At 35.6% G+C, this 25343-nt stretch overlaps 1 protein-coding gene across 1 annotated transcript in view; it reads left to right on the forward strand.

The window, feature by feature from the left end:
* Positions 1-25343, forward strand: part of LOC122790513 (solute carrier family 12 member 6-like) — a 1559275-nt gene that overhangs the window by 1426507 nt on the left and 107425 nt on the right. Inside the window, exon 19 of the mRNA XM_044058063.1 lies at positions 24970-25165. Coding sequence (XP_043913998.1) covers positions 24970-25165 — 196 coding nt within the window. The remainder of the gene's footprint in view (positions 1-24969; positions 25166-25343) is intronic.

Consider the following 25343-nt stretch of genomic DNA (forward strand, 5'->3'; position numbering starts at 1 on the left):
CTTATTCTTATGTCATGTGGGATATGCATCTGTCTCCATACTGCTAAGAGGACCCTCAGGAGCATTTCTCCCTTAAATCATGCAACATTTTAAACACCTTTATTAAGTTATCACTTAAGACATAGGCAAACATACATTAACAGAAAAGAAGACAAACCGTTTTAACATTTTTCCATTTTTTACATACATTATACATCACATACATATTTTCTTTCTTTGTAACTGTCAGTCCAGCATTACATAATTTGCTCACTTCTGGCCTTTCCTTAAAGCTCACTCCTCCTCCTGAACATTATTCTATACGTACTGTTTCCATTTGTTTTTATATATTATTCTATACATACTGTTTCCATTTGTTTTTATATATTATTCTATACATACTGTTTCCATTTGTTTTTATATATTATTCTATACGTACTGTTTCCATTTGTTTTTATATATTGTTCTATACGTACTGTTTCCATTTGTTTTTATATATTGTTCTATATGTACTGTTTCCATTTGTTTTTATATATTGTTCTGTATGTACTGTTTCCATTTGTTTTTATATATTGTTCTATACGTACTGTTTCCATTTGTTTTATATATTGTTCTATACGTACTGTTTCCATTTGTTTTTATATATTGTTCTATACGTACTGTTTCCATTTGTTTTTATATATTGTTCTATACGTACTGTTTCCATTTGTTTTTATATATTGTTCTATACGTACTGTTTCCATTTGTTTTATATATTGTTCTATACGTACTGTTTCCATTTGTTTTTATATATTGTTCTGTACGTACTGTTTCCATTTGTTTTTATATATTGTTCTATACGTACTGTTTCCATTTGTTTTATATATTGTTCTATACGTACTGTTTCCATTTGTTTTTATATATTGTTCTATACATACTGTTTCCATTTGTTTTATATATTGTTCTATACGTACTGTTTCCATTTGTTTTTATATATTGTTCTATACATACTGTTTCCATTTGTTTTTATATATTGTTCTATACGTACTGTTTCCATTTGTTTGTATATAATGTGTACCCCCCTTTTCTACAGACCCCTCTTCTTATTTTTATCTCTGTTACTATATTCAGTACTTCAAAGGCAGTTGGCTTAGACCTTTCCATTTTCTAGTAATTGCTTTTTTGCAGCCATCAGAATTAAACGTAACAAGACCTTACTACGTCTTGGCAGTTCACATTCTGTATCCCATCTCAGAAGAATAATTTCCTTAGTTACAGCCATTTTTCTCAACCATCTTTTCTGACCGAGTACTCTATATGGAATTTTTAAGCAATGCCAACTCATTACCCTCCCAAAATGTACGTCCTTCCCCTTCGCACCTTCAACATTTGTTATGTGCTTCATGACAAATTCTTGGTGTAAAAATACTTATGCAAATACCTTCAAGCAAAAATACTAAACCTTCTGGACTTTGTTGTGTATTTGGGACCTGTACATTGTTTCCTTTCATTGTTTCTTTGTGAATTGCATATCTAATTTCTCTTTCAAATCTTTTCTGAACTCATCTGATTGGTTCCTGTAATTATCATGCAGTATTTATATGGCCTACCAGTTATCTCTATATTTTGTAACAGGAGCTTCTGTTCAAGATTTGACTAAAAACTCCACCAGAGTAGATGTTTAACTTAAGGTTCCCCTATCCATATCTCTTTGCCTGTACTCTGATATCAGTCCTTGGTAGGGAAGGCAGCCTCTAGCCTGTAGTCCAGATGTTTTTTTTGGCCTTTTCCTATTCTATTACCTTTCCTTATATTATTTGTTTCCAATGCATTGGCTTTCTTGCCAGTACTCTTAAGTAAATTCCACCATTCTTTTGCCTGTTCTGTGTACCTCTGCTTGCAGTAATTCCTACTGGCATAATATACTTTTCCATTCTTATGTTGGCTTGGTTCTTAGGCTAGTTTATGCTGCTACATGAATATAATATTCTACAGGATGGTTGTTATTCTCCTTAAGGATCTGCAACCAAAATCCCACTCATTGTTTCTTGAACACCTCCCTGTCCCCTCAGCCTCTTCCTCATCCTCCCGTTCCACTTTGAATTATAATTCTATGCTTTTGTTATATATATATGAGCCTTAACTGTGTAGCTCTAAAATATCTCTTCAAATCAGTTAAACCTAAACCACCTTGTTCTATTGGGAGAATCAACTTGTTCCACTTAACTCTTGCCCTTTCCCCCCCTCAGATAAATTTCTTCAACTCTTTATTAATTATTGTAACTCACCCAACATCTTGATCATATCTGCCGTGACCTCATCTGAGCCTGCTGCTTTCCCTGACTTCATTTTCCTTAATGCTGTTATTACTTCTTCTAGGTTGGGCTCCTCCTGTTCTGTGATTGTAGGCTGTGTTTGGGGCAGTACAGCTTCTGTGGGGTTTTCTTCATTCTGAAGCTACTTTAAGTACGTTTTCCATCTGCCTTTGATGCAATGTGTTTTGGTGAGGAGTTTGCTGCTGGCATCCCTTATGAAGGGTGTTGGATGACTATTTTGTTTCTTTCTGTCTTTACCTTGCAACCTGATAAGACTTTCTTTGCAACATGTACTGACTTACTTTTCAAAAGTTAGTATAGTGCCACTCATGCCTTGTTCTTTGCTCTCTTAGCTAGCGAACCACTGTTCCTTCTTACCCAGGTCTCTCTGTTCTGCCTTCCACTTTTTCTTGCACTCCTTTTTTTGTGATAACTTCCCAGACTTCTGCGTTCTACCACCAGCTTTCCTTATGTGCCTTATTTCCATACCTGGCTCAGCTGCATAACTGCTCTGTACCCCTCACACTTGCTGTTTGGAGGCGCTGCCATTCTTCTTCATCTCCACCTATTTCATGTTCTTCTTGCAGTGCTAGAGCCCTGAGTAATTCCTTATATTGTTGTGCTTTCTTTCCAGTCAACTTCCAGGTCTTCAGCCTGGGCTCTGTTGATTTTGGAGCCTTTTTCTGACCACTGCTTGCAACTAACTGTGGCACCCAGTGGTTTATGCTGTGGGACGACTGTTTCACTGGGGATATCTTTGCAATAGCTGATTCTACCTCAATATCCTTTCCTTACTAGGAGGACATCTACCTGAGTTGCATGTTGGCCACTCCTGTATGTGATCTTGTGAATGTGTCTCTCTTTTTGAACCATATGTTGGTCACTGTCAAGCCATTTGCCAGGTAGAAGTCCAGAATGGTCTTTCCTATTTTATTCCTGTTGCCCCACCCATGTGGGCCTAGGCAGTCCTCATATCCTGTTCTGTCTCTCCAAATAGGTATATTTAGGCCCCCCCCAGTATCAACACCAATTCACATTGTCCTGCTTTAACAAGTACATCTAGCAATTGCTGCTTGAATGCACCTTTTCGCCATAATTACTTGCACCATCTGCTTCATTTATTGTACTTCCCTGAGCACCTAAGTACTGGACAACATAGAAGGTCAGCCTGATACTGTTGCCAGCCTTTTAGCACTAGGTCTCCTAAGACAGTGTACAGCCTACCTTCTGCTTACAGATAATGAATGTACAGTCACTGATAATAATTCTGTCTTTGAGAGGTAAATACCTAATTATCATCAAGGCTTCCCTCTTCACCAAAATATTCCCGTGGGCTTCATACACCTCCACCACAATCCTTCACTAATCTCACAAAAATGTCTTACACTGAGGTTATAAAAAAATCACCCCAAATCCTTCGAGAAATAAGAATATTAAGCCTCAGCAAAATTCCAGGTACTCATTCACCTCCTGCATACTTACTGTAAAGAGTCACCTAGAGTAAAAACACTCCAAATCTCCCATTCTGAACCCCAGCAACAGTACAAATGTTTTAATGATTAGTGATTGCTGTCAGGTACACCAACCCATCACTCACAAGGCTGGACAAGGAGAGGGTTACAGTGAGTTGTCTTGTAGGGCAAAGTTGTTTGAAGTTAAAAGGGCTAAGTACCCTATCCCCTGGCAAATGTGACTTTGTGTCATTGTAGTGGTTCATGTAGGAGTAAACTTGAGACATAAAAACCTGAGGGACATGCAGAGATATGACCAAACTTTCCATGCATGTTACAAATGCAGGTAAGACACTGATCCTGAGTGGAATTCTGTGTTCTCCTTGAGTGATGCCTGGCTAACAAAGCAAAGATAATTCATTTCAGTAACTGGTTAAATGTCAGTGTCAGTGGCACAACTGGTAGTACACTCGTCTTTGCTGTAGAAGGCTGTAGGGTTCTGTTCCCACACCAGGTGGACTGATTACATCATAAGGGGGGTGCTGCACTCCTGAGTATGTTGTCCCTCAGATGAGATGTTAAACCAAGACCCCGTCTGCTTGAGTTGGGGATAGCTCAGGTGGATGTAAAAGATCCCATGGCACCTATCAAAAAGAGTAGGGGTCCTTTATTTGTATACATAAATCACTTTTATTTACAAGCTATTTACATATTTACAATTATTTACCTATGTAAAAATGTATATCTGTTTACACATATTCATAATTTCCTTTACAATTATACTAAATTTTCATCCCTTTTAGACCCCCACTCCTTTTTTTTATAACCACCATCTGATTTTACTTAATATTGCTGCAGAAATCCATTTACCATTAAACATAATTTCATTTATTCTTTCATTCCATATAACCCATATACAATAAAATAACTTTTTATCTATTCTTATTATTATAATATCCATATTTAATTATATTCATGCTTGATAGCTTTACAGTTTCTCCATAACTTTTTTACTCTTTACATTTCAAAACCATATCCTGTAGTTTTTTTTCTTCACAATGTAAACATGTTCTGTTACTTTTCTTTTTATGTGGCATATTTTTATTTACCGACAAAAATAGAGATATTCTACTTCCTAATTGCAACATTTGCTTCTTGTTTTTATAGCTTTATTTTTTTTCATCTGTTAGATTTTCCCATGGCTTTACATAATAAGGTTGTATCATTACATTCTTATACCATATTATTCTATCTTTTTCTGTATAATCAATTTTTATTTTCCACAAAAATATTTTTTCTTTGTAACATTTTATTTCTTCATTTGTACACTCTTTATGTTTTGTTGTTTTTTTTACAATAACCCCGGCATTTGTCATACTTATATTTGCACAGTTTTACATTTTTTCATTTATCCACTTTAACACTGTACAAATTTAATGAATCAGCATATACCACTGGGTTAATTAACCCTAAACCTCTTCCTTTTTTGTTTGCATACAAAAACGCTCTTTTTGCAGTGTTTAGAACACCATATAAATGAAAACAGTATCTGTAGTAATTCCTTTACAAGTACTGTTGGCAGCATAAATACATGTGCTAAGTATGCTATTTTTCCTGTCAGTGTCAAATTTGTCAAATAAGCCTATTTCTGAATGATAATTTATATGTTCTCCAAAAAAGACAGGTTTATTTTATTTATTCTGTGGTTTTTCGTATTGAAAATCCCTCCTTCATTTTCTGGCTCGCTCTGCACCACCATTTCTTTAAGTAAATCATCCCACAAGCTTCCTGACTGGAGGGTTTTAATTATACATCCATCATTTGTGACTCATCTCCATCAAACAGCTTTTTTTTTTTAACATTTCCTCAGAATCCTGCACACATTTTCTGGTCTAGATATTTGCTTTCTCTTTCATTTCTTCAACCAGTTCATCACCTCCTTCTCTTACCATCTGCCTGGAATGGAAACAGGAAATGCTCCTCCAAAATTGGTCCCACTCACAACAATGGTGAGTAGGGGAAGTTTCCTGATGCTGTGGCCAAATTCCCCCTAACAGTGTAAATACCACCTTGGATAGGTATTCATTTGGGTGGTTGCTACCCTAGTGGGACTAACTCAATTAACAAAGGCTAAATAAAAAAATAAATAGCTAGTGTCACTTCAGTGTCATCCAGTGTTTATATTAGATGAAACTTCTCAACTGCCAACAGGCAAGAAACAATGTACAAAACTGTAAAGATAAAAAACGATCACAGCCACAAGTAAAACAAAATACTGTTTTAATACAAAGAAATGACTAAGCGCTTTCACCTTTCTTTACATAGGCTTCTTCAAAGTCATTTTAAACAAACCACTTGCTCCACTTAATACACATTCAAAGTATCACATGTAACCAATCAACACTTTCCCCTAATTATTTAAAAAAACACACACACCTTGTCAAATAACAGTAGACAATAAAAATAAGACTTTTTAACCATATTGTATAAATTTGTATAAAATTTAGACCCCAATTTTTTACACAACTCTTCATATCCTGTTGTGGTAACCTTAATTATTGTTCCTGTTTTGGAAACCTAAATTTGGTTAGCTCTCTTTTTTAAGATCGGTACTTGTGAAATGCTGTCATTCAAACCTGGAAGTGTGGTGACATTCAGCCTCAACTGCCATTTTGCCTCTCTTACTTCCACTTCCAGATTAACATTACCCCCCCCTATCATTTGTCAGCACCCTGTCAATTACAAAAGATGAATCTCCTAAAGTTTGTACATTTGGTGCTGTGAATGTAGAGAGCATTGTGTAAATCTTTCTTTTTGATGGACCTAATATGCTCGCCTGTCCTGTCCCTCAACCTATGTGTTGTCTTCCCAACAAAAAATGCAGGGCAAGACGTACATGTGGCAAGATAGACCAACATTTGGGAGGTGCAGTTGCATCTCCCAGGACATTTCATAGAAAACGTATAATGACTGTCACACAAGGTCCATCATTAATGAACGTACAGTACCTACAGGTACCACATTTGCTCATAACTGATCTATATCTTGTGTTTAGTCCACTTTTTAAGGGTCCCTCAATAATATTCTTGATGTTCGTACCCTGACTAAACACTATTTGTGGTTTTTGACCTAACTTTTCCCTTGTTCCATGTTCAATACATATATTCCAACAATTATTCAAAATTGTACCTATAACAGTTGATTGACTATTGTATCTCAGTACCATCAACCCCCCCCCCTCTTATCTCCAACTGTGGTCTACATTTGACATTCAGTCATTTTCAAAATCGGGGTGAAACTGTCTCTCTCTTGATCTTTATTTCCCATTTAATTTTTACTAGAAGTTGTAAAAGGTAACCCCTTTCAATAAAGTCCTATCAAATTGTACAATTTGTTGTCAAAAATGATGTCACTACTTACTAAACAGGATAATCTTACCATCTGGCCCTGTATGATGCTCTTCCTTTGATGGAAGAGGTGAAAACTGTTGAAATGGAGCAGGGTGTTCGAATATGTTTGTTTCCTAAAGATGGTACTGTTAAGTTCCTCCATCTCATTACTTTTTGTTAGGAGTATATCTAAAAATTCTATTTCTTCCGCTTTCCATTTACTTGTAAATCTAAAGAAAGTTGTAGTGGAATTTAAATATTCCACAAAAACCTCTGCCTCCTTCTCATTCCCTTTCCATAGGATGAGTATAGCATCCAAAAATCAATTGTAAGACTTAATTCTGTTGCTATATGGTGATTGGAAGATGAACTTCCTTTCCCATTCGAGTAATACAAGGTTGGCATAAACTGGGGCACATTTCACACTCATTGCCACTTCTGATATTTGATGGAGTAATTCACCTTCAAAACCCACAAAATTATTTTTAAGGACCATCTCCAACATCTCTGTGAGAAACACTATCTTGTCCTTGTTCACCCTGTTACTTTTCATTAAACTTTCCTGAAACATCTCTAAACCTTCTGTGTGAGGAATCACAGAATACAAATTAACAACATAAATCATTAAAAATGAACAGTTCTTATCCTTTTGAAATATTTTCAATCTTTCTAAACAATGCCAAGAATCCCTCAGTATATGTTTGGTCTCCATGACAACACAAATGACACCCTTGTCCACCCATGCTGCCAGGGTCTCCTTCTTGGATCCCCTAGCTGTGACAGTCGGTCTAAAGGGTGGATCATGGTGATCTTTGTGTGTCTTTGGAATACTGAACATTTGAAGGATTACAGGATTTTTCACTGTCAAAAATTTCAGGTCTAAATGATTAATAGATCCCTGAAACAGAGCATCCAGTAGAAAATAATCTATCCTAGAGTAAGCTTTGTTTGCTTCATTGATGGAAACTCTGACAAGTGGCGGGGTCATTAAGTATGTTAAACATCCTAGAGACATAATCTGTGTGTGTCATTATCACCAACCCCCCCCCCCCCATGTCAGATTTCATGACCCTGTTATTTTTGTCGTTGGCTAAATAAAACAACACTTTCCTTTCTTCTTTGGTGAGGTTCTGAAATGTCACCTTTGAATTTGTTATTTGTGAAAAGTCGATTGTGTCATTCTGATTCCCTATTTGCTGAAATTGAATGAAATTGAAATGTGCGAGTGCAGTTTGTAGAATAGTTTTTGTACCATGGTTACTAAATAATACCTTGAGACATGCTAATGAGACTGGCAGTGTGATGAGGAACAACAAAAAGAAGCAAGGTAAAAGAGGAGGTGTTAGATTGCTCCTAAAGAAACAGCAGTTTAATTGAATTCCTTTGCCTTTAATGATTATGGGAAATGTTCAGTCTCTGAGAAACAAAGTAGATGAACTTCAGGGGAATGGTCATTACCAGAAAAATTTTAGAGACTGTTGTATTATGGACTTTATGGAAACATGTTTTACAGAGCATGACCATGATAATGATTTATTTATTGATGTTTTTGGAGTACCATTTCATTTGGTTCAAAGGACTGAAATAATGAGGAAACCTCAAGGAAGTGAGGTAGGTTTATATTTTAACAAATGATATTGTAACTCGGTGAGTGTTAGACAAAGCATTTGTACACCAGATGTTGAGCTTCTGCCAGTATTGTTATGTCCCTTTTACCTGCCACATGAATTTCCACTTTTCATAACAGTATTATATGTTCACCCGAAATCAAATGCTACCTCTGCTGCGAGTACTATTTTTGGAGTAGTACAAAAATTGCAGATGATTCAACCTGAAGTGCCAAACTTTATATTGGGTGATTTTAATTGTTTCCCTTAAAAAGATACTTGCAAAATTTTAGCAAAATGTTTCTTGCCCAAATAGGTGAGATAAGACTTTAGATCTTTGTTATGGGTCAATAAAAGGCACTTATAAAGCACTTCCATTACCTCCACTGGGTTTGGTGGATCATAATTGTGTTCAACAATTCCCTATATATAAAACAAACTATTACCTATATTCAAAACAGTTTGAAAGAGAGAGAAAGCACAGATAAAGGATGTACACACCTGGAATGAAGAGTTGATATTGTGTTTACAGAAATGCTACCTCTGCTGCAAATACTATTTTTGGAGTAGTACAAAAATTGCAGATGATTCAACCTGAAGTGCCAAACTTTATATTGGGTGATTTTAATGAAAATAAATGGTACTCCAAAAACATCAATAAATAAATCATTATCAATACTGATTAAGACATGTTTAAACAATCTTGTGGTGATGATTTGGACAATTTTGTTGATGTAACATGCTCATATATTGCCTTTTCTAGAGATATGATTGTGCTGTGTAAGCAAGAATAATAAACCATGGGTAGATACATTTGTTAAGTTTATTATAAAGAAAAAGAAAAAAGTTTTTAGGGCGAGAGAAATGTCTGAGTCGCATGCAGCTGCTAAGGAGTTGAAAACAGAAATTTGAAAAGCAAAACGGCTGCAAATCCTGGATTGGTATGGTCTAGTATGAAAACTATAGCAGGTATTCAGAAGTCAAAGAATAAAAGCCCAGATCACCCTAGATGGTTGGGATACAGATTTTGATTTTGCTAACACTCTTAATCTCTTTTTTAATCATTTTGATATTTTTGATTTTAGTAGTAACATATATAACTTGAAGCAAAAACTTGTAGATAATCAGTATTTTAGTATAGATTAAAAAGAGGTAGAAAAAGCATTTCTTTCAATAAAAATAAGGAAAATTGGTGGACCTGATAATCTTTGTGGTCATGTACTTAAAAATTGTGCAAGAGAATTAAGTTCTGTATTTCACTACATTTTTACTAAGTTCCTACAGACACAGCGTGTACCTAAGGTATGGAAATATGCTGTGGTAGTTCTGTTTCTTAAATTTAAATGTCCAAAAAGTCTTAATGATTTTAGACTGGTAGCTCTTACTTCATTTGTAATGAAAACTTTTGAAAGGTTGATTAAGTCAGACATTTTAAAGAAGACTCTGCATGTGCTTAATCCTAAGCAGTTTGCTTATAGGCCATGTAGAGGTATAGAGGATGCAACAATTAAATTGCTTAACTTAAAACACTTGGAAAATAATGGGTCACATACCAACCAGTCTTTTGGTTGGTGATTTTTCATTTGCTTTTAGTATGATTCAACCACGTTTTAATTGGTAGGCTGCAAGAACAGTTCGATCTGAGTAATAATCTTATGGGCTGGATTTTAGATTTTTTGATGAATAGAACACAAAGAGTAAGAGTAAATAGACTTTTGTCTGATCAAGTTTTTTTCTTCAACTGGAGCTCCACAAGGATATGTGCTTTCAGCCCTTTTTGTCTATTCTTTACACAAATAATTGTAGGAGTATGTATGAAAATAGAACCATATTCTGAAATGTGCAGATGATGGTATTGTAATCTGTCAGCTTAAAAACAGAGAGACCAGTCATGTTCCAATTGTTAGTGATTTTATTAAATGGTGTGATAAGTCTGATCTTCAGCTAAATATGTTAAAAACTAAATATATGATGATTGAATTCAGAAGACATCCACATACACATGATGTAACACTTGGGTCAGATAGTTGAATGTGTACAATCTTATAAATGTCTTGAACAATCATAGATTTAAAATTGAATTTTGAGGAAAATTGTGAAGCCTTGTGTAGAAAGGGACATCAAAAATGGTTTTGCCTGACAACATTGTCCCATTTACACATATATATTTTGTCATGCTTTATTGAGTCCGTTTTATCATTTTCTTTGGCAGCATGGTATGTACATTTGTCTATGAAAAGTAGGAATATGTTGAACCAAATTGTGAAATGGTCTAGTAAGTTGATTGGTGGACAACAGTTGAACATTAAGTCATTATTTGTTAGATGGTTGGAAAAGATAACTGGTTCAGTTTTAAAGGATGTTTTATATCCTTTACATGTTGAATTTTAGCTTCTTTCATCTGAAAGAGATATCTGTTTCCAATGTGTAAAACATATCAGTATAAGAATATTTTTATTCCAGCAGCTATGGCTCAGATTAATAATAAATGTGTTTAATTTTAAGACATAATCTGCATTTGTTACATGCTGAATTTCAACTTTTCATTCCATTGAAAGTATGTGTTTTGAAATGTAGAACAGATGGGTATAATGGTTGTATTTTAACAGCTATTAAATAGAGATGTGCAATATAGGAGGTAAATAGTTGGTATTTTTTGTGAAATTATCTGAGTGTAAATTATTTTTGAAGATGTTTGTTTAAATGTATGCATGTTTATATGTCTAAATGTATGTTGAGACCAACGCTAACTTTGTGACTATAAACAAAATTTACCTAGGGGTACAAAATAAAGAAAGTGAACCTTTTTATATTGTCATATGTTAATCTCTTGACTGTAAATCCTGTTTTTTCTTTGTTATTATCTGCTATAGCTCTTAATCTTGTGGTGAAAATGGAAACAAGTATTTTTTCTATATTTAATAATGAAATAGGTCTATATGAGATTATGAAAATTTCCACGAGGGAGGAATTATTTGTCATTCTGAATTATCCTGAAAATGTCAATCAGTAATTCTAAAATTTTTAAGGGAAATAGACTATACAAGTCCATACTTAAACTATCTAATCTTGCGAGCTTTACCATTTTTACCTTTTTAAAGCTTATTTAATTACTTTCAGGGTAATAGGCTTATTCAACAAAGATATTTATTTTCTTTAAATTATTGTTAGTTTTGTAATCATGAGGATTATTATTTTTATATTTATTAAGAGCCTCATGTTTTTTTTTTTAAATATTAAGCATTTCCTCTGTATCAAGTAAGCTTATTGTGAGGATTTTGGACGTTATTGATTTATGCCTTTTTTGCTCAGCATCTTATTTCTATTAGCTAATCTATGTAGATTTTTTAAGTCATCACATAACTATGCAATTTTATCTAAAGCTATCCCACTGTATGAATTTAAACTGTTTCATATTTTGTCATTAATTTTTAATGACCTCAGTATTAGCCAGTTTCTTTGTTTGTTGTTCAGACCTCACTTTGTGTATTTCATCTTGTATTTCTAAGACCACTTTATCTCACTCTTTCATTTTATTTCTAACCCATCTTCACATTCTATCTGGAGACCCAGAGTATGACTTTACTAACCTGGCCATTATCATTCAAAGATAAAAATATTCTTTAAAAATGAAATTTGTTTGTATTCATTACTATATTAATACTTAGTGCATTATGTACTTAGTGGATTATGATCAGATAAATGACAAGGAATAGTTTTAAAGTAATTCACATAATAAATCTATAGAGGCATAAATCCTATCAATTCTAGTTTGCATCCCATGCACATATGAATAATGAGTGAAGAATATTGACTTGTCTTCTGCTTTTACTAGTAAATCAACTAAATTATTATTACTAATCCAGCTATTTAGTGCTTTAGCTTATGCCAGAATTTTAGCTTTCTTCTGTTCACTTGTATGTTCTGTACTAGATATGCAGTTAAAATCCCCTGCTAAAATTAAACTACTCTTCCAATGACTTTGTAGCAAGTATAAGTGATCTTTAGCCACTCTTGCAGCTATTCAAGGGATCCAGTACAATTAGGTGGTGTATAGAGTTTGCCATTATATTTAATTATTACAAATGTAGACATTCCTTTGGGATCATTAATGGATTCCGTGACCTTGGGCATTACAATGGATTTTCTCCAAAGTATAGCAGTTCCTCTCCTCTTTTTTTTTTAAAGAGGCAGATGATAAGATTTCATAAACTAAGCTATTTAAATATCATATATTTTATATATATCAAGTGAGTCACTTGCAAGAATATAATGTCTTCTTTATTTAATTGTAGATATCTTGTTAATGGTTTCCTTTGGTTGCCATTATTTAATCCATTTATATTAATAGATCATAGACTGTAACTACCTTTAGTATGTATTTAAAAAGATTTATTTTAAAAGATAATATGACACATTTATCCACCATATTCATTTAATTATATATAAGACACATGACACTATCTTAACATTCCAGATTTTTTTGAATTCTTCCTTTTTACTTATTAAACAACTAAAACTCAAAAATAACAAAAACAAAGACAAGTCTACAACTGTAACTGTATATATTGCTAATAAAACACAATCTACCATTAATATCAAAGTTGCTCGTTTGCCTATTGAATAGCCAAACTACTATACTGTTGCTCTGCCTGCCAATACCTAAAAATTCATCAAAAAAACTAGCTAAACTCTGACATGACTTACAGATAATTAAAATAATATCATATATATCTGTCAAAATAATGAGACTATTAATTTAAGTTATATATTTTGCCATTTAAAACTATTCCCTCGTTACTGCATAAAAGTTTAATAATCCTCTTCTATTACTCACAAGTCTTAAGTAATCCAACAAGTAGTATGTTATGTATCTTTTTTATGTAGCAGTAGTACACATTACCCATTAAATATTCCTAAATTATTTACTCATTCAACATTGTTATAACTAGAATCCTAAATAAATAAGTATAACAGACTTGGACATGAAGAGACAAAGACATCTGTAAACTTACAGGAGACAGAAAATCTTAGCATACTTAGCTGTAATGTTTTGTCTTTCGGCTTATCCCAGTTAGGGGTCGCCACAGCGGAACTCCGGTCTGCTAATGCTTGGTAGTGGATTTTTAAGTGCCGAGTTACCAGCCCTGATGCACAACCTTCAATGAAGGCACGCCCATTCACGCATGTCTTCACACAGAAGACGCTCTAGCTGAGAATCGAACGGGACAATGTCTTGCTGTGAGGCGCCAACGCTACCGCAGCACCACTACCGTGGGTCAGCATACTTAGCTGTAATACAAAAGAGAAATTAATGTACATATGTATTTATCATGTCAAAACACACAGATATTTTATAGCTGTAACAAAAAGCTCTGAATTTTTTTTTTAAAGTGCAAGTGTCTATGTCTCAAATTTCTGTAACCCTCTTAATGTGTCAAATATCAAAATATTTAAAAATCCTTCAGCTGATTAAACTACTTCATAAAATATGTACATTACTGAGGTTGAAGAGGATATTTTCCTATTTCTATGGAGTCAAAAAATATTTGCAGTCTATACTGTATTCAAAAGTTGTGGTGTTCAATTCAAATCCCATTCTCCCTTCCCAAGTTTAAACATATTAAAAAATCTGTTTCACTTCTTTCAAAATGGATGGTACTGATTTAGCATCAAAACACTCATGTTTCAGCCTTGACTTATGAAACAAGTTATTTCAGGTAGTCTTACTGAATCTAATAACATACAACATATAAAAAGCTTTAAAGTCCACATGACCAAGCTTCAAATTTCAGCTATCAGAATATTTTCAAATATTTTATATGATTTTTCTATGTAAGTTTTATGAAATTCACATTTATGTCATATGCAGGCATATGTAATAGACATTTTCTTAAAAGCAGTTTTGTTATTTAAATATATATTTTCTGACTTATTTCTCACATCACTTATAATCTACCAAGTCGTCTGTCAGACATTACATAGTTCATTCAAGTCCTGACTTCTTTTAAACGTCATTCCTCCCATGTATATATTGTTCCCACAATTCCTGTTTTTTCCTGTGTAATTTGCTCCAACCCTTCTCCAAAGATCTCAGTTCCAGTTGTTTTATCTCTGTTACTGTATTCACTACTTCTAGTACAGTTAGTTTAGACTTTGATTTTCATTTTGTAGTGATTGTGGTGGTGCTGCGGTAGCGTTGTCGCCTCACAGTATGACGTTGTCCTGTTTGATTCTCAGCTAAAGCGTCTTCTGTGTGGAGACATGTGTGAATGGGCATACTTTCGTTAAAGGTTGTGCATCAGGGCTGGCAACTCGGTACGTAAAAATCTACTGCCAATCATTAGCAGACCGGAGTTCCGCTGTGGCGAGCCCTAACCGGGAAAAGCCGAAAGATACAACAAGTGATTGCTTTTTTGGAGCTACCATAATTAGACTCGGCAAGGCTTTACTATGTCTAGGCAATTCTGGTTCTGTATCCTAGCTCAGAAAAAAATATTTCCATAGTTACACCAATTTACTCACCCAGCGTCTCTGACGGAGCAGTCTGCAGGGAATTGTTAATGTCAGCCAACTCATTACACTCCCAGAAAATATGTTCCCAGTTACCTCTTTCTTCCCCATCACACCTCCAACATGTGCTGTCTGCCTGAGGAAAAATTCTGTGGAGTCTATTTGGGTTTATAAAAATATCTATTTATATATTTCCAAGCAAAAATCCTACGTCTTCTAAATTTTGTTGCATGTTTGAGAGATGTACGTATATCCCCCCTTGTCTCTTTGTGACTTGCTCATCCAATCTCTCTTCCCAATCCTTTCTAACCTCCTCTGATTGACTCTTATAGTTATCATGCAACTTTTTTATGCTGTACTAATTATTCCAGGTTTAATGGCAGCTTTTGTTCTAGATTCTACTAAAAATTCTAGCAGTGCTGGTCTTACGTTTAGAAAGCCCCCCCCCCCATTTCTTTCTCTTTGCATATACTCTGATATCAATCCTTGATAGGGAAGGCATTCTCTAATTTGCAGTCCAAATAAATTCTTGGTGACTTCCCATTCTGTTACATTTCCCTCTCTAGTTATTTGCTTCCAATATCTTGGTTACTTTACCAGTTTTCTCCAATGAATTTCAACCCCCTCTTGCCTATTGTCTGTATCCATAGTTGCAGTTACCCCATAGGCAGCATCTATTTTTTGCCATTCCTGTGTTGGCTTAGTTCTTAGAATACTTTCTGCTACTTTATGAATGTAAGTGTCTGTATGATTATTGTTATATTCTTCAAAGGTCTGTATCCAAAATCCCAGTCACTTCCTGTGTCTTCTTCATCATCATGCCTTTCCACTTTGTGTTATAGTGTTCTACTTGTGCTATGTTTAGGAGCCTTAACTGTGTTGCTCTGAAATACTCCTTCAAATCGGGTAATCCTAATCCGCCTTGTTCTATTGGAAGAATCAGCTTATCCCACTTGACTCTTGCCATCTTCCCCTCCCAGATAAAATCATTCAGCTCTTTATTAATTGCTCTCCACAACTTCTCCTCTGGTTGATAGAAATATGCTTGACCTGTGTATACAAGTAAAAGGATTAAAACCATTTGAACTGCTTTTATCTTTCTATCCATATAACACAGCTTCCATTTCCTCGATTTTTGTATTATCTTTTGTGTAGTCTCTTCCCAGATATTCTTAGAGATTGATATTGCTGAACCAGTTTGTGTATAAGTATATAATTTACTGCTATTGCCTTTGTTTTAGCTTCATTAATTTTGTATCCTGAAAAGATATGAAACTGTCCCAAAATGTTCCACAACACTGTAATGGCCCTTTCTGGTTTTGTCAGATATAAAGTAATATTACATGCAAGTATCAATTATATCCTTGAATTTCTGAGTCCCTTATTTTCTTTGCAAGTGGTTCTAATTGCAGTGCAAATAACAAAGGGGAAAGAGTGCACCATTCCTTGGTTTCTCAAGCAGAAATTGTCAGAGAGGATCCCAACCACTTTAATTTTTGCCTCCGATCCCTGATATTACCTCCTAATCAACCTTATAATTCTATCAGCAAATTGAAATGCTTCCATTGACCTGTTCATAAAGTCCCAGCTTACTCTGTCAAATGCTTTATCTGCATCAAGACCTAACAACAACAGTGGTATTTTCTTTTATTCTGTTTCTCTTTGGATCATCAGTATTCTGTTAATGTTGTCAAATGTTTGCCTTCCCTTCACAACACCACACTGATCTGTATCTGTGAATTTTGTCATTAATTTTACCAATATTTTAGCCACTATAGACATAAACACTTTGTAGGCATGGTTTAGTATTGAAATGGACCTGTATCTGATGGATCTTTTCCCTCTTTAGGTACTACAGCTGTTACCACTTTCTTCCAGGATGGTGGTACTTCCCCTCCTTTTAAAATACTGTTAAACAAAACCTTCCAGATCTTTATCAGTATTTTCCCTTTTAGCTTCCAAACCTCCTCAGGAATACCATCGATTCCTGGTGACTTTCCTGTAGATTGGTTATACATCCCCATTGTTCTCATCTCCTCCTATCCTAACTGTTAGTAATTGAGCCTCATCTACCTCTAGCCTTGGCATATTTAATTATTCCATAACATTTTCATTTGTACCTTTTTCTTGATTTCTGTATTTCTCTGCTTTATACTGACTTTATAGAATTTCTGAAATATTTCTAATACCTCTACAGGATCTCTTGTTACCTTCTTAAGCCTAGTGACAAGCCTTTCTGTTTGCCTGAGTCATTGTGTTAAAAGTTTTTTGTGCTTTAGAGTTATTAAAAACATTTGCTCAACAGCAATCCTTCTAAATTCATGCATATTATCAAGTTAATCCATTATTTATTTTCTGTTTGGCATTCTGCAATTTCTCCTCTTCTTGTTCTCTGAGATTGCCCCTATTCTGCAGTACTATAACATTTGTTAACCATGTTAACCTTTATTTTATTTCCACCATATTTTTTTAAACTCCACTTTCATTTTATCTCACTCCCTAGGTATATTTTCAGAAGAAATTTCTGCCTTCTCTAATAACTTCTGAATAATTTCCACTACCCATTCCTCAACTTCCTCTCTTTTCAATAGATAGGTGGGAGGAGAGTGCTAGTGTCTCATTTTTATTTCATTACCCTGTGTTTTTATTTTCATTATTATTTGCGCATGATCTGAAACAGTTATTGGGTGCATATCAAGACCTTCAATTAAATGTACGTTCCCGCAAAATGTAAATTCTGTCTACCCTAGCCCATTTTTTTTATCTTGGGGAATAATATGTAAATTCAGTCTTAGCTATTACTGAATTCACATCTTCCATGCCAAATATTTTCATAGGTTTCTTCAAAAGTCTATCCTCCTTTATTATACTTTCCCTTCTGCTCCCCCCAAGACACATATTCAGTGCTGCAAATCAAGTTCCAGTTCCCCCCCCAGACACATATTCACTGCTGCAAATCAACTTCCTGTCCCCACCTGTAAGTAATATTCCTTGATGAAAGCTAATTATTTCTCCCAGAATTTTCTTAAGCTCCATTATAACAGTTTTAGCTAGAGTGTAAATACTTGCCAGTGTTATCTTCTTCCCTTGCCACTAACCCCTTAGTACTACAAATCTGCCATTATTATCTGTTTTATCCTTTTCTGTCACTGCTGGAGCTCCTTTTGTAATTAATATAAGTACACCTCTTTTCCTTTGTCCTATATATTCCTCTGAATAACCACCCTAAAAACCTTTTTTATCAAATTCACATGTTCAGTTCATTCCAAATGTGTCTCTGTAGCAGAGCTATTTGCACTCTACACTTTTTAATATAGTTCACTACACTTTCTTTTTTGTATTTATCTGCGAGATCACTTACATGTAAAGACATTACAGAATGTATCATTGTCTTAAAAAGTTATTTTTCCCACCTTTTATGTTTAACAGCTTTTTTGTTAATATCTAGTTCCAGCTTTTGTGTTACATGCGTATGCTGTTTGGCAGGTTGAATTTTTATACAGTTGTCTCTTGTCATATCCATTTGAGCCTATATATACAAAACTTTTTGTTTTATTGAAAAACCTCAAACAAAAAAAATAAACACACCTCAATACCCCCTAAAATATATTAACTTAATACTAACATACAAAACTATGTACATCTTCAAATATTGAAGTTTTACCCTCCTAATAGGGGCAAATGTCCCAAACTGACAGACACACTGACAGACTTGAGTTAACCTAAAAGAAAGGTTATCCATGCTAATACGCATGGTGCAGCATGTGCTTCTACTAAGTGCTGTCTGGTTTTGTCTTATCTGTATAGCTGTACCAGCTTGGAATACAGGTCCTTATCAGTTCAGTGAAAAATCAGTTCAGCGAATGGCATTTTTAGTGCAGTTACATTGAACATGCCGTTCATCGAACTGTTCATTCTGAGATCGCAGTACAGTGAGGATTGGGAAATTTGCCCTTTCCCCACTGTAGTGCGATCTCAGAGTTGGTATATATAATTAGAGGGGGGTGTTGGGATCACAGCCCCCCACATGAGTGGAATTTGATGAATGGAATTTCTAATGAAATGCCGTTCGTTGAACTGTCACTTCAATGAAATGATATAGAACCAGGAAAACACCTGAATGCTTTCAGATTACATTATCACCTAGCCATTTTTTTGTAGCCAATTTCTCTTTATCAGTTTGTCTCCATGGAGACAGGAGGACCAGATACAGAATTGCTACTAAGCATATATGTATTTGTTTGAAAAAGGCTTGTAATATTCAATATTTTTTTATTTACTTGCTTTTTCTTAAAAGTTGTTACTAGATCAAGCTAAGGGCCTTAATCCAGTCATTTCCCATACAAGAATCAGAAAAAGCCCATGAATGTTTCTTTTGTCATGCTGTTTTAACCAGATTTTTTTTCTTTTCTTTTTTACGAGTGTCTACATGTCTTAAAACTGAACAAGTAGAAAGAGAGAAGAAGGAAAAAAAAACAGGAGCACTTGTTTACAGTAGTATCCCCACTGCACTTAAAAGTAACTGAGAAAACTTTACTTTATAGCATACACTGTTAAAATAGTACTGCTGAGAAAAAAATTGTTTTACTTCCATTTAACGTTCTCCCTCCTCTTCCCATCTTCTAAGTATTTTTTTCTGTACATTAATGACATGAAGTAGGGCATATAGTTTAGAGTCCCCCACAACTCCCAACAAAGTCCAGAAAAGCCCGATATTTCCAGATTTTCTTATTCTGTCATAGGTTCATAAGAGGTTACTAGGCTGTTGTCCCTAGGGGCTTTATAAGCCTTATTCAGAATGTGATCACCACAAGCACAGCAGGTGCAGTGCCCCAAAACACAAACAAAATCCAACAAAAAGAGATGGCCAGCACTCAAAAGTGGAACATAAGTAGTTTAATGAACACAGTCCAAAAGTGTGTGCAAAAGCACAACATGTATTCAAACCAGTTTCGGCATGAAAGCTTTCTTCAGTGAATAAAGAACATAAACAACACCAACATTTTATATCAACTCTTTGTGATGATAGGATTGCATCTTTACTATTAAAGGTCTAGGTTGCTTTCTCATAGCCAGGTTTGGAGCATATACATAACGTGCCCTTTCAGCTAACAACTTCTGATGTGGAATACCAGTCCAGTTCCTTATTTGTGCTGTCATAAAATTAAAACAGTCTGTTCCTTTCAGCTTCTGTGGTACAGCTGAAAATCTCAAGCTTTCCCTAAGCACTTTGTCCTCTTATTTTATTATTTTTTGAAATGTCTCTTCTTGTGTAGTCTAATATTTAGTCAGCGACCTCTGATGTTTGCAGTTCTATCACCTCATCTGATTATCTGTTGCTTCTTACATTTTCCTGCCTTTTGTTATTTGAGTTGACATGCATCAGTGTTTTGTTTATTTTAAACAGGTCTTTGTGCAGTTGTCTTGTACTTTCCTCTAGGTTACTGGAAGTCATGTCGGGAGGATCACCGCTTTTTGCTGGAGAGCTGCAGAACTTTTCCCACTCAGTAACCCCTCCCTCCCCCCAGGTTTTGTAGCCAATTTTCTTTCAGGTCCTCTTTATTTCTTTTTACCAGGCACCCAGGCAGTGCACTTATTAGCCAGTTACTGAAATTTACCTAGAGACAAAAAAGTCTAGTGGCCTTCTCTGCTGAGTTTCTGTTTTCACACTGGTTGGGCCAAAATTAAGCCGTTACTCAATGTGCAGCCGTCTGGGAAGACCCTCTCACATATATGCTTCAAAAAAAAAAAGATTGTTCTTTTCTTCTTCCACAGGCATCAGTGATGAACTTTGACCTAGATTTTGTTCAGGACAGCTCAAAGTGTGAAGAAGCCAGTTTTCTGATACAACTGGAACATTCCTTTTTCTCAGGTTTTCTGTGTTGCATGCTCATAAATGACATGTGAAAGGAATGTGTTATACAGGAACAAAGAAAGCAAAATCACCAGCACCTTAATACTTTAGATTAACACATTACTTGGATCTGACATTCAGTTAACCCAGCAATGCACATACTAAGCAAAACTGATCAGATAAAATAATATTCTTAACTTATATAGCCTTAAAGTTATCAATTCTATTGCTTATAATATAATTACATTCTCTTACAGGAAGTATTTGTTTAACATTTAGAAACGCACTTTAGGTTTAGTTAAATAAAATTTAGCAAGACTGTCACTAAATATAATAAAACAGTAAAACTAATCCATTATATTCCTCATCTTGAAAAATGTTTTAACTTAAAATATAAGCTTCAGAACATGTGTAAGTATATATTTAAAGTCCAGTATTTTACTTAAAGGACTTGGGTGGCACACTGGTGCAGCAGTTTATGTTGTTGCCTCACAGCAAGAGGTTCTACGGTTTAGTTCTTGGCTGGGGTGCCTGCTGTGTTGAGTCTGCATGTCCTCTTTACATTTAGGTAGGTTTCCACTGGGTGCTCCGGTTTCTTCCCACATTCCAAAGACATGCGTTTGGAGCATTTTTCCCCTGGGCCTCCGCTGAAAATAGGCTCTGTCCTAGTCAGTCTTTTCTGGTCAACAAATGTTTAAATAAATAAATAAAATCCATTGTTTCAGAGGGTAATAGTCCTACACTCAAAGAATAAGAGTAATTTGTTTTTAGGCTTTTTAGTTTTAGAAGCATTTTTCCAGGAATTCAGCGTACTCTGTCTCTTCAGGGATATACTGTTCCACTCAATTTCTTCAATATTATTAAGGATTTTATTGCTGTTAACAAAAGTGGATGCCTCCTCCAGCATGTTAAATATGCTTGTTTCTTCAGAAAGGAATAATTTGATTGTTACAAGAAACACCAAAGTGGCTTTAATATTGTCCTTTTTAAGTTCCTTGATCAGTGGTAAACAGGATTTTTATTACTCATTACTGTAGTAGAATACTCATGTCCAATCTGATTACATATTCACCTATTTTAATAGGTGGGCTGGACTATGCTGCTTTCAGTAATTGATATTTTTCTCAGCTAGGCATGAACTCAACCATAATTGAATGTGGTGGTGAGTTTTCCTTCTTCAAAGTTGCACTCAGGCAACTGTGTGCTCTTTCAATTCCAGAAGATAAAGTTGCAGGTAGATCTAATGGTTTATGTAGCCTGGTAGTTAAGAAGTTTATTATATTGTCTTCCTCATGCTCTTCAGGTGTTCCATAAATTCTAATGTTATTTCGTCTCAGTCTGTTTTCTAAATCATTGAGTTTTTATGTGAGCCATTTATTTTGTTTTAAAAGAAATTTAGTCTGAGTCTCACCTTCAGTTATTCTTCCTTTGTGATCGTTCAAAGTTTCTTCCATGCTGCTGATTTGTGCACCTTGTTGTTTCATAAGAATTTCAAAATGTTCCATCCTCTTTCTGTTTTCTTTTTTGAACTTTTTAGTTTGCTATCTAGTTTGTCTATTTTTAAGTAATACATCCTGTCTGTTAGATATCAGTGATTGAATGTCTTTTGTAACACAAGAATCTTTAGTACCTTTTCTTGAGTGGTTCATGTTGAAGTCTCTGCTCTCTTAACCAAACAGTTGAAATTCTGACAGAAAAATTACAGCTTTTGAAACACTTGAAGCTATAAATCTTTTCTGTATTAGTGAATAAAATTAGCGGACAAGTATCTCCAAGTTTTAATTTTTTGATTACATTTTCTGTCAGGGAAACGTTTTCAGTCTCAGAACTTTCACCAGTTGCTGTTGTCGTTTAGCCATCTTGGCCCCGCCCCAGTATTCTTACTTTTGACAGATGCCTCCCCTGCCCAATCATACTGTATAGACAACACACCACTAGAAAATGAAAATGTAGTCACGGCCCTAAGAACTTGACATGATAATTCCTCTCTTTTTTTATCATCACATGACAATGGTTGTCAGGAAATCCTTTAGTTAGCACACCTGATTGCAAAAGGAATATCTTTAAGGTCTAAAGAGGTAATCACTCTGTTATACTTACAGTAATGAGACCAATTATTGAGTACAGTGCCTCCTTCTGGATGTGTCTCACTAAACGTCAAACAATTACAAAGACCTCAAAGGTAGGCCTAAAGTACCTGTGTGGTCAAGAGAGTTTTGAAGCTCTGTCCATTTATTAAGTGTCTTATAGGCTTTTGAGGGGAAATCTGTCTCACTTACTGTACCATAAGATACCTGGTTGTCCTTGGCCTACTGTATCTGCAGATGTCCAGTTGCTCCACCAGAATGAGAAACAAGGACCTTGGTCTTCACCAACAGGTAAATAAACATGGTGAATGGACAGGTTTATATCTTACTGCTTTCCAAGCCTTTGGATTAAACTTGCTCTGCAGTTAAGAACGGTGACTCACTATCTTCCTTTAAATATAACCTGGATGATTGGATGGATATTCACAAGTTTACTCCAGGATTAACTGGTATTGCCTTTCTGAAGAAAGGAGGTGCAGCTGGAGAGAGAGAGAGAGTGAGCGTACTAGTGAGGCAGAAGTGGTCAAAAGACTAAATGGCCTTGGAATGTCTGTAAATCTGTGCATTCTATGGAAACCTATTTTGCAGGTTAAGATCATAGCCATTATATATCTAACATCTGTGTTACATTCTCAGTGCTTAGTGCTACTGGGTTCTCAAACCCTTTGTGTTCTTTTTTTACAGATTATTTTAATCAGAGTAAACACAGTTGTATTTGAAGGACAGCCTGCAAGTGGTTAGTTGCAGACTACTGACGATGCAGGCATTGTGCCTGGTAGGTATTTCTAACCATCACCCAGAGGTAGACTTACTGATGTACAATACACAGATCAGAATTACACATGACAGTCTGCAGGGATGTCATTCTGGGACAGCAGAGGTGATTGCAAACTTGCATCTGTTTCTTGTGTATTGTAAACCATTAAGATTAAATGTTCAGTTGACTAATTTGCTAGCTTATGGGGCAGAATGTCCAGCAGTACCAGTGGTAACCATGCTTCAAGTAGCAAGTCGCACGCTGGAGAGGGGAGTGGCGAGATAGATGAACGACAGGCTGATGTGGGGGTGGGGGAAGGAAGGAAAGATTAAAGGAAAGAAGGTGGTGGTGGTTCTTTCAGTAGGAATTTCAATGGAGACAGGGGAAACAACATATGATAAGATCTCTTTGTGGCAGGACTTCAAGTAGGAGTGATCCCCTGTGGAACTGGCTGTTCCCGTTAGGAATTTCAATGGAGACAGGGGAAACAACATATGATAGTAAGATCTCTTGGGGCAGGACTTCAAGTAGGAGTGATCCCCTGTGGAACTGGCTGTTCCCGTTAGGAATTTCAATGGAGACAGGGGAAACAACATATGATAGTAAGATCTCTTGGGGCAGGACTTCAAGTAGGAGTGATCCCCTGTGGAACTGGCTGTTCCCGTTGAGGAGACCGAAAAGAAATAATGCAGGTGTGCACATGCTGCTCACCTGGGTAATTCCATTTTCCTTTGCCAACTGATGCCCCTATTCTTTTATAACACCTATTGCCTTCAAAACAACAACCCTTTCTACCAACCAGTCCTAGCTAGAGACCCATAGTGAGTGAAACAGTAACCATTGTGAGTTTATAGGTTCATAGGTGTATACTAGGCTAATGACTACTAGGGCCCTTAAAAGCCTAGCCGTGCAACCCAACTGTGATCCACAAATTTGATTTATATTTAATTTATAGGGCATAATTTACTGACTTTACTTGATGCTGCAAACCTCGTCTTTTTAAGGTGTGTCTTCACTGCATGTTTGTTTGGTTCCTAGACTGTGAAGCATCTGATGGACAAAGAGAAGGTGAAGGGGTTCTGCCAGGTAGTGGTGGCAGCGAAGGTTCGTGAGGGCATCTCGCACCTGATCCAGTCTTGCGGACTGGGTGGAATGAAGCACAACACCGTAGTCATGGGCTGGCCCTATGGCTGGAGGCAGAGCGAGGATCCCAGGGCCTGGAAGACATTCATAGGTAAGGTCTGTGGTGCACTGTAGTAGTCTGTGGCACTTTTGGCAAAATCTGCAGTCAAAGGGCTCCAAATCCCACCTAATGCTGGTATGGCATATGATAACTGAATGTCTCAGCAGATTGTGGCAAATCTGAAAACTACATAAGGAAGTTGTCTAGTCCTGGAGGAATAATGCAGCAG

This window comes from Protopterus annectens, chromosome 16.part0, assembly GCF_019279795.1.
Source record: "Protopterus annectens isolate FY-2018-M chromosome 16.part0, PAN1.0, whole genome shotgun sequence".
In the NCBI taxonomy this organism is placed as follows: Eukaryota; Metazoa; Chordata; order Ceratodontiformes; family Protopteridae; genus Protopterus; species Protopterus annectens.